This window comes from Nanorana parkeri, unplaced genomic scaffold, assembly GCF_000935625.1.
Source record: "Nanorana parkeri isolate BGI_ZX_2015 unplaced genomic scaffold, ASM93562v1 scaffold1617, whole genome shotgun sequence".
Lineage (NCBI taxonomy): Eukaryota > Metazoa > Chordata > Amphibia > Anura > Dicroglossidae > Nanorana > Nanorana parkeri.
Genome location: NW_017307885.1, coordinates 307,108 through 318,465, shown reverse-complemented (window position 1 = coordinate 318,465; position 11,358 = coordinate 307,108). Strand labels below are relative to the sequence as shown.

The 11,358-nt window shown below is 43.5% G+C and overlaps 1 protein-coding gene across 1 annotated transcript in view; it reads right to left on the bottom strand.

Moving 5' to 3' along the window:
• The window catches only part of LOC108799053 (CMP-N-acetylneuraminate-beta-galactosamide-alpha-2,3-sialyltransferase 2-like), a 12,104-nt gene extending 8,302 nt beyond the window's left edge, over positions 1-3,802 (bottom strand). The window contains exons 1-2 of the mRNA XM_018570871.1: positions 3,370-3,802; positions 218-411 (exon numbers count right to left, since the gene is read on the bottom strand). Coding sequence (XP_018426373.1) covers positions 218-411; positions 3,370-3,663 — 488 coding nt within the window. The 5' untranslated portion in view covers positions 3,664-3,802. The remainder of the gene's footprint in view (positions 1-217; positions 412-3,369) is intronic.
• Positions 3,803-11,358: the final 7,556 nt, after the last annotated feature.

The window sequence follows — 11,358 nt, the reverse complement described above, 5'->3', positions numbered from 1 at the left end:
AGACTTCTGTGTATATATATATATATATACATATACAGTTTGTATATACAGTATACTTACTTTTAAATAAAATGGAGACAGGCAGCAACAGCAGTAAACAAATTACTAAACAAGTTATCAGATATTTGTAGTTGCACCTCAGCAATTCAGACGGTGGTTTACTGAGGAACAACACTTTATATACTTGACAAGTCTAATAACGATGTGACATTGTTACCTGAGTATAAATTTATGGGAATCTATTTTTTTCCCATGTCGTGATCCCTTCAGGTTACCGGAATTCCCAACAACAGCACAGGTCCGGCATGGCCTGTTATACATTTCTTCATATGGGTTTCCCACAGGTATCACCTTGAACATCTGATCAAGTATCCTAGGAATGTCACTTGCATTGTTAATTCCTTGGAGACTCTGCCAAACAGAAAATATAATAAACACTAAAAAAAGTATCAGATCCAAAACAACATTGCACTTTGTATGAAGACTAAAGAAGAGGCTGAGAGGCATCACAAACACTCAGTAAATCACTCCCTTTGTTTCAATGGCATATCTCTTGAGTCATAGGAGTTTCAGTTCTGCAAATAAATTCCTCATTACTCTATGTATGCAAGACAAAGATATAAATTGAGAAACCCAATTTATGTAAAAAGGAAGTGCTTGCCAAACATTGATTCCTTTTTGATTAACCACTAAATCTCTTTCTTGTAGATGCATACTTCACCTAAACTGTAAGGGCTTGAGCAGGGCCAGATTTACTCTCTCTCTCTTATGTGTTGGAAGCATGCTTTTAGCTGCTTTTCCGTGGTGCATTGTGTCCCGTGCCATTCTTTTTCATGATATACATTTTTTTTTATAATTATTAATCTATCATAATTATACACTGAGTGGCCAGATTATTATGTCCACCTGATGTTTGTAGACAAATTAGCTATAATTAGCTATAATTTCGTGCTGAAGTTGCTAGAGGGCCAGACCATTATAAATAGGGAAGCAGGTTGTTTACCACGACAGTAGAAGTGATTTGTTTCTGAAGATACGGGGAAACAACGCGATTTAACAGCCTTTGAACGTGGGATGATTGTTGGCGCTCGGAGCCGAAAATCTGGGTATGAACGTGCGAATTGTGGCCGTCAGCGACTAGTCAATGTTAGGGCAGAACGTAGAGTGGCAAGACTGGTACAAGACAACAGAAGGGTAACAGTGCAGTGTCAGATTCCTCGCATCACCTTTCAACATCTCGTGCAGTCACGAGGCGGCCCAACGAAGTCATCTCATGGAGTTATCTCGTGGCCCAATGAAGTACTGATGGGGTGGTCATAATAATCTGGCCACTCAGTGTATAATATTATTTAGTGATTTTGATCCTGGGTATTTTTTCACATTATTTAATTTTTGTATGCACTGATCAGTGATTTATGGCCTTTTGAAGCCTTTCACAATTACAGGAGGTAAATATCATCACAAAATAGGAAATCGAGAATGATAATGAATTTAAAATTACGATTTTAGTTAATATTAATAGTAATTCACAATATTTTTTAACTAGTGTAACTGGGGAGAACAGCCCCTGATTACAAACTAAGTTATGGATTTCAGATATATTATAATATATGGAAATAATGTATTATTAAGTTTTGTTCTGTAATATCGTGCATTGTGTATTAGTTGTGGAATATGTGATTAATTGTGATTATTGTTTGGAAAAATTGATAAATATAAATTAAAACACAAAAAAAAATGATATCCTTCAGTATTGGGCAACAAACGGCAGTACACCACAATGGAAGAGCCCCGGCAGGTTGCACGGCACCCCAATAGTACAATAAACATACAGAAGTAGACAGTTATTCATTGTAGTTTTCCAATGAAGGAGAAGGGGATCCGGCAACTGACGGTGGGCGTGAAGAGGATAGAGACCTGGAGAAGAACTGTAGGAAATCTTTTGTATCTACCTAAATAAATATTAATCTCACAGTTGCTTTGATTTAATTATAGATGTAACTACTGAGAAATGTTTAATGTCCTATGCAATTATGTATCTTATAGTGAAATTGGTACAGTGACATCATTTGGCACTCTTTCACAAACTATTGTCCATTGTTGGAAAAATATGACACATTTGTAAGCTACTTTGCAGAGTTTGTACTGTTCAATGATCCTTTACAAATAAAAGACAAAATGGCCTGTTTCATGACTCTTAAAGAGAACCTGAATTGCTGAAGCTGAGGGCAAAAGACTAGTCAGCAGTGTTGCCTCTAGCCCTCTTGCAGCTGACCTTGTCCCCATTACTTTCCATACTGTGTCTAGGTAGAAATCTTGATAGAGGAAAAGGCTTTGCTTGCTCATGGTTGCCCTACCCCCTGATGACTAGAGACCTGATGACCAGAGCTGGAGATAGCACAGATCCACAGAATCGGTATCAGCGAGTACCAAAAAAAATAATAATATATATATATCGGTACTCGTACTTGATACCGAAAAACCGGTATCAGTGCATCCCTAGTCTATACACAGTGTACAGATGTGAAGATGCTGAGGAAGATTCTGATCATGCAGCAGAGGAGGAGACAGGCAGGAGAGAGCGCTGTGACAGCTGGCCAGCTCGAAGATTCGGGTGGGTAATTCTTTATTATTTTTTAACCTAGGCAAAAATGAGCATTTAATAGGAGAACTATGAGGTGAGTGATTTTCACTCAACCTCATAGTTCGAGACGATGTGTGACAATGAAACTGTCACACGTCGGCTCAATAGATCGGGAAGTGAGCGAACACATACCGTTGCTCGCTCACTTCTCGATCATCCGATTGCAAAGAGCCGTGACTGTCGGTCACCACTCCCCGCGGTGATTCTCCCCCTCCCCACTCCGATCCTCCAGCGCTGAGTGGAGGAACGGATGGGGAGGAGGCTGTCACAGCTGCTCTGCCTCTAGATAGGCAGAGCCAGCTGTCACTCACGCAGCTGGGTGGATCTCGACAGTAATGTCGGGATCCGTCCCGGCTGTGGCGGTCTCAGTATACCGCGAGCTGTAGCTTGCGATATACTGAGCTTTGGGTCACGGGAGGACGCTAGTTTATGTCCTCCCGTTACCCTTAGGAGAACTACGGGGGGAAAAACACCTACCCCATAGTTCCCCGTTATCCCTTGTAGTGCAGGGGTAGCCCCACTGCAAGGTTTAACAAAAAGTTCTCCTGGAGTTCTTCTTTAAGTGAACTAAGATGTGCAAACAATTTCATGTTCACACCTTTATAAATAGGCCACCAAAATACTAATTGTTGGCCTATCACATGTTACGCTAAATGGGTTCTAGAACAAGACCAACTCATCAGACGCACAAGTCAGAAAATTAGACATTTTTACGTTTTACTTACCAGCCACCATTTTAGAACATGATCCGGGATCACCTGATCCTTACTTGATAGAAGAGGCTGCACAGACGCATTAAATCGTTTCACAAACCATGGTGTCTTTAGCTTACTTGGCTTACAAAGTCCACACGTACACACTCCATTATCAAACTCTTCCACAATCTCCCCTGGATTGGAGTAGTCTGGACAGAAGAAAATAATGTAGATCACGAAGGCCAGGATGCATAATAGAGGTGGGATCCATACTGTCCTTTTGTGGTGGCTTAATCGGAAGTGACAGCGGACACAGTGCATCATATCACAGCCTCTCAATGTTGCAGATCGAGAAGATAAAACCAGTTCTTCTCTACAACCTCAGGTTTAATCAGCATGTTGCATTGCAAAATAATGTCCCCCTTATTTTTAAGTAGGCATGAAGATAGAAGACGAGACCTAGGATTCTCACTCAGTGCTCTGCTAGAAGTAATTAAGGGCAGATTCCAACATTTTAAAAAAATGTCGTTGAAGGTAAATATTTACCCTATGAGTTTGAAGAGAATATGCTGACGAATGTGCAACTGATGATTCACCATCCCATTATTCTGCCACGGACAGTTCTAGATATTCCGCAAGCAATTCTGCAATAATATTGTATGGGACCGGTTGTAAGTAAGATTTACATCAGAACAGAACAATACATGTGTTTTATGTCCATGCTGAAACTCCCAATGGTTACACTTGATTTTGTACCAAGACGTCCAAACATTTCAGTAGCACAAATTCCATCAAGAACCATAATAATGCAGGATTTTAGATCTTCATATGTCAACGTTTTTCTTGAAAGACCTGAAAGATACAAAAAAACGTATAATGCCTTAATTATTATTGATACCTCAGAGCAAGACCCAGAGCCACGGCAGAGGCCCCTTGATAGCAGATATGTTGCATACATCAGCACATATTTGCTGAAGTATGCAACATACTGTGTGTGTGTGTATATATATATATTATATGATGTATAACATATATTTATTTATAATTGGTACCCTGTTTCCCCGAAAATAAGACCTACCGAGAAATTAAGACCTAGTATCATTTTTGGGAACTGCTAAAATATAAGACCTACCCCGTAAAGAAGACCTAGTTGTGACCATTGCCAGGGCCGGTGGTGGCATAAGGGGGAACTTGGAGAGGCGGGAGAGAATCAGCGGTGCCAGCGCTAGAGGAAGCGAGGCGGCAGTGGAGGGAGGAGAGCCGCATAAGCCGATGCTTCCTCTATAGCGCCGGCTCCTGTCACAAGCGGAGCTGTAACAAATGCACTCCACCTGTGAGGAATCGATAGTGAAAGTGCGCTTCGCTCATTCTGGTCTTCAAATGGCTCTTGGAAAGGTATGGCACCCCGATTGCCCTGATCACCCTATTCTTAACTTTGTAATTTTGGATTATTTAATTTGAATTTGCATTAACTTTGGATTGTTATACATAAAAAAAACAATAAGACCTACCCTGAAAATAAGACCTAGTGTGTTTTTTTTTGAGCCACAAAAAATATAAGACAGTGTCTTATTTTCGGGGAAACACGGTAGTTATTTAACACTGACAATTTACATAGTTGCACATTCACATCAGTCCCTGTCCTCAAGGAGATTACAATCTAACATCCCTTTCTCACATACATAGCGCATTTTAGACAGGAGCCAATTGAACTTCCAGCATGCCTTTGGAGTGTGGGAGGAAACTGCAGTACCCAGAAGAAACCCACGCAAGCACAGGGAGACCGGGACCGGGATTTAAACCAGTGATCCCCAGTGCTGCAAGGAAGAAGTACTAACCACTGTGCTGCTGACCCATATATATAGGTTTTTAAGCCGTTGATTTGTATTTTTCCAATATATTTTAGCAACGGTATGCCCATTCGTTAACCAGGCAGGACACAGTAGGGAGCTTTAGTACAGTGGCAGAGAGCACAAAAGTGTCCCAGCGCTGACTGGAAAGATGGACAGGTGAGGGGATGGGTACAGCTGTCCCTGACTCTAGAGAGGCAGAACCAGCTGTCAATCAGACAGCGGGGTGGATCAGGACAATATTGACGGGATCCATCCCGGCTGCAGCGTGGCTCTGCTCTGTCAGAATAAAGTGGTCAGTAGCATACTATATTCTGAGTTTTGGGTCACAGGAGGACATTAGTATATGTCCTTCAGTGACCCTAAAGAGAACCATGGCAAAAAAAAAAGATTGGGCTGTAGTTCTCTTTTAATGTCGCTTCTGGATCAACTTACGCCCCTACATCCTGTACAGGTAAGGATGCAGCCGCCATTCTCTCTCTGTCTTTGATCTATCTTTCCAGCAGATCTCTTTACTCATATCCTGTTCAGGCAAGAACAATGGATCAGGCAATCTCAGAGGAGATGGATGGTCTCGGGACACTTACGACCCCAGAAGGTGCAGTAAGCTATCCATATGGTGGCTGATGACTCTGTATAAAAGTGGTCATAAAACTACGGAACATGCAAGTTATGGTAATTATTTTCAGGTAAACATTGCAAAAATAATTCAAAATGTATAATGGCTGAACACTCACAAGTATTTCCTTTCAATTGAGGTCCCCTTTGCTAGGTTGGAGATTTGACTCCTGAAATATGTTTGCTTTGTGCTCATACACTATAATTTAGAGGCTTGTAATCATGCAAAGCCAAATGCTGCCGGCCTAGTCAGATTGATAGTATATATCAAGGCTCGGTTTGTTCAGATACTGAAAACAGAAGATTTTGGTGTCTTCTGTTTTAGATTACAGATCAAAGCCTGGGGCCACAAAGAAGACACCATGTCTGACAGTCTGAAAGGGCACCAGGGCAAATAAATGAGCCCATTCATGACAAACCTTCAATTTGGGTTTGTTTACTCTAGAAGGTTAAAATTAGAGAGTGCATTGAATTTCTATTTACCCAAAATATCAGAGAAAATCATGAGATTTAGGTGAAATGTCACCATTTTGGTGAAAGGTATTGAAGTCGGTGGGGAAAACAAAGTTAAAGGAGAACTATGAGATGAGTGATTTCCACTCACCTCATAGTTCTAGCCCACCTGTGACAATGAGACTGTCACAGGTCGGCTCAGTAGATCGGGAGGTGAGCGAACACATACCAGGTTCGCTCACCTCTCGATCCTGTCACGGCTCTCTGCCGTGACAGGGGGAGGGGCTGGATTCCCCCCCTCCCCGCTCCGATCTGCCAGTGCTGACTGGCGGAACGGACGGGGGAGGGGGGCGGGTACAGCTGGCTCTGCCTCTAGATAGGCAGAGCCAGCTGTCACTCACGCAGCTGGGCGGATCTCGACGTCGATGTCGGGATCCGCTCCGGCTGCGGCGTCTCAGTATACCGCGATCTGTAGCTCGCGGTATACTGAGCTTAGGGTAACGGGAGGACGCTAGTTTGTGTCCTCCCCGTTACCCTAAGGAGAACTATGGGGAGAAAAACACTGACCCCATAGTTCTCCTTTAAGATGGTTTATTTGGGTGTAGTGCGCTTTAAATAGCTCATGATGGTTACAGAAACTAATTTCAACTCTCCCAGGACTGCTCTTGTGCCAAAGGATGGCCACTCATTATCTCTCCTTTTTCACAAAAAGAACACACTAAACCAGCGGTTCTCAACCTGTGTGTCGCGACCCAAAAGTGGGTCGCAACTCACTGTTGAGGGGGTTGCAGCATCCACTTCTCCTCAGCCTCCTCCTAGCGCAGCAGTGTCAGTCAGTGGGAGGACAGCAGAGGCTGTGAATATAAAAGTGCCGTTTCCCTTCTTAATAGGGGAGGGAAGCCCATATGACTGTGACCTCCTCAGCTCGCAAATAACATCATCATTTCAAAGGGAAATAAAATATAAAGAGGACATAGTGCGTATCGTCCAAACAAATGCAATTTATTAAATAAAAACAGGTACTCACAATGTCACAGGTGACAAAAGGCATAAAAGTGCCGCTATACACACTCCCTGGCCTCGGCAGCGACATCTAGTGGCCGGACTTTTCTATTCACAGCCGCTGGACTACACAGATATACAGTATATGATCTAATAAGATCCTGAGTCTTCTAAGGCTGCAATCTAAAATGCAAAGTTATGTATTTGGGTGCTAAAAACCTGCAGGCAAGATATTTATTAGGAGGGGTTACACTGGAAGAATCGGTGTCAGAAAAAGATCGAGGTCATAGTTGACCACAGACAGCAATATCATTCGATGCCATGCGGGCAATAACAAGGAAAGTACTTATTCGAGGGACAAATCAATACACTTTACCCCTTTAAAAAAAACAATGGTTCGGCCTTATATTGAGTATGTGGTTCAGGGGATACAAGGGAGTGGGTCCTGCGAAGGCCAAAAAAGTAAAGAAAAGGACTGGAGGACCTCAGCTACGAGGAACGATTAGGTAATCTATAAAACAATAAGTGATCAGCGCCAGTAAATAAATACAAATATGAGCTGCTAGGCACTCAAGATAAATAAAAATATATAAAAGGATGTAAGACAATCATTTGCAGAGCTAAATAAGTACAATTCAGTGAAATATGTGATGAACAATGAAATATATGAGTATATGCTTTCACCTCCACCCAGTGAATGCAAAATTGGAACAGAGATAGACCCACAGAACTAGGTCTAAAAGCACGTTTCCCTTCTTAATAGGGGAGGGAAGCCCATATGACTGAAGACCAGGTGACCTCCTCAGCTCGCAAATAACATCATCATTTTAAAGGGAAATAAAATATAAAGAGGACATAGTGTGTATCGTCCAAACAAATGCAATTTATTAAATAAAATCAGGTACTCACAATGTCACAGGTGACAAAAGGCATAAAACAAATATCCAATGGACACCACAGTGCAAATCTATGGGTGCAAAGGGACTCCTATCCGTCCGGCTCAGCTGAGAGGAGTGACGTCAAATGCTCAGCCCTACGTACGTTACGTCTTTGCGCGACTTCGTCAGGAGGAGATTAGGTCATCCAAACTTATTTACCATAGAGAGGAGGCGCTCATGGGAGAAATGATCGCTATCAACAACGACTGTAAGGAATGTAACAACTTAAATAATCTTAGGTCCCTGAAGAGGACACGTGGACATAATTTAAGGTTAGAGAAAAGCAGGATTGAATACTCAGACAACTCCACATATGGAGCATGATTCTACATCTGGATTGCATCTGCAGCATATATTTGAGGATGGAAACATTTTCTGAACTGTTTATGGACACCTATACCACGAGAAAGTATTTTAAAGATTTTTTTCCCTGATAGATACGAGTCTTGCAGCTGAAAGCATATAGGAGCAAACAACCCCCACTTAAAGTGATATTAAAGTCAAAATGTTTTTTATCTATTTAAAATGCTGATTGAATCACTTACAATGGATGCTGCTCCTTGATGTTTAAAGGAGAACAATGGGGTTAGGGCTTTTCCCCATAGTTCTCCTTAGGGTAACGGGAGGACACAAACTAGCGTCCTCCCGTCACCCTAGGCTCAGTATAACGCAAGCTGCGGTTCGCCGTATACTGAGACGCCGCAGCTGAAAGGGATCCCGACAATTATGTCTGGATCCGCCCAGCTGCGTGACTGACAGCTGGCTCTGCCTATCTAGAGGCAGAGCCAGCTGTACCCGCCCCCTCCCCCGTCCGTTCCGCCAGTCAGCGCTGGCGGATCGGAGCGGGGAGGGGGGAATCCAGCCCCTCCCCTGTCACGGCGGAGAGCCGTGACAGGATCGAGAGGTGAGCGAACGTCGGTATGTGTTCGCTCACCTCCCCATCTACTGAGCCGACCTGTGACAGTCTCATTGTCACAGGTCGGCTAGAACTATGAGGTGAGTGAAAAGCACTCACCTCATTAAAAGTTTTAGTTTCCTGCAGAATTAGCTGCTCCCCTGATATCCTGTTTTAGGTTGGGTTCACACCTAGGCGTATCGAATATGCGCGTTTGTCACGCGTTTCGTGCCGTGATTCGCGGTAAAAAAAACGTGCGACAAACGCGCGTTTCCGACAGCTACCTGGCTGTATCCCAATGGATACGTGCGGCAAATACGCCCCAAAGAAGCTCCTGTACTTCTTTGGGCGTAGGGCGTTTTGCAGCACGTTCCTGCGCGCTGTAAAACGCCCAGGTGGTAACCATGCCCATAGGCAATCATTGGTTTTCACATGTTGAGCGTTTTACGCAGCGTAGGAACGTGCTGTGAAACACCCAGGTGTGAACCAGGCCTAAATGCGACTCCTTTCCCTTGCAGGGTCCTATGGAGCCACCCTTGTGTGTGCTAGTAAGCTGTGTGTGTCTCCACAAACACACAGGACAGCAAGGCAATACACTCCCCTCCAACCTGCTCCCTCCTTCTCCAAGCTAGAAGATGGATGACTGCTGGAGACTGCTCTGTCCCTTTTGATCTTGTACTGGACAGGAAGTTCGGGGGAGTCGGGCTGAGAGAGTTGGATCCAAGTGTTTGGAAACATGACTGTAAGGATTAAGGCAAACATTTGAACACATACTTTGCTGGCCAATATACATTTGTTTCATCTAGATTCATTATTGAAAAAAAAAGTTTGAGAGTTTAATACTAGTTTAACCCTTTATATTACCCATTAACCCCTAACACATGTATTGTTTATACCAGAGCGTGCCTGCAGCATAGGCAGAAGAAGCTGCAACCAAGGGATGATGCAACCAAGCTGGGTCCTTGGCTATTCTATGCCTGCAGTACAACACTAGGGTGTAATCTGCAGAGTAAGCCATCATAATATCAGGAGTGCTGAAATCAGAGTCCTTCTCTGTGCATGAAGCCTGAAAGCAGCAGTCACCTAAATACACTGTAACAATATTGTGGTATAGCGATTATTTCCACATCAGTTTACTCAAATGATTATTTTTTTTAAATTAAATGATGTGAAAAAAAAGCATTTTACAATATTCACAGATAAATATGTAACAAGGTCAGCCAAAAAGAAGATATTAAATTAAAATGACCCCAGCAGGGAACAATATGTTCCAACAAACCAATGACTTCCCGTCCGGGAACTTCACAAAAGAAAACTTACATTATTTTTGCTTCCTTTTGTATCTAGTGGCAATTTACAAAAGTGAAACAGTACAGACATATTCATGTGAAAAATCTTGAATGCCTGTAGAGATATGGTGACTTTTATATACTGCAAAATAAACAGGGACGGGGCGAGCAAGAGGGCAGGAGGCCGCTGCCCCGGGTGCAGTGAATTCCCTAGTCGACTTTCACTATGTCACCCACAGACGTGCATTCCCTGGTGGCAGGGATTCAAAGTCTAATACAAAGACATAGGATGAGTCCATGCCCACCTGCAGCTGCCGGCATCTTTAGAAGTACTGCAGTGAGTTATTGTGGTTGGGGGCTGAATTAGGCACTGGAACGCGTCCGGAACGCGGTAAAAACGTTTCAAAACGTGCTGTATGCATAGTGCCGCATCTGCAGATCTGCACCAGAAAATGGTGTGAACATGCCCTTAACCCTGCTTGTTCTGCTCCACTGCTGCTGAGAGGTCTGCTGGGATCTGTTGTTCCCCCTGCTGTCTACTACTGAGGTATGCTGGGATCTGTTGTTCCCCCTGCTGTCTACTACTGAGGTATGCTGGGATCTGTTGTTCCCCCTGCTGTCTACTACTGAGGTATGCTGGGATCTGTTGTTCCCCCTGCTGTCTACTACTGAGGTATGCTGGGATCTGTTGTTCCCCCTGCTGTCTACTACTGAGGTCTGCTGGGATCTGTTGTTCTACCCTTACTGGATGTACTCATACTGTGCCTGGTTACCTGTTGGATTACCCCTTGCTGCACCTCTGACCCCTGGACTACTAGCATGGTGACTCTGGACATTCCTTCCTGTGCCAGTTGCCTACCTTCTGGTAGGCAACTGGCACAACTGGCCACTTCCAAGTGGCCTGCAACCCTCCCAGGACCTAACCCCCGGCCTTTGTACCTTGCTTTGTATACCTGAGTTCCCCAATAAACACC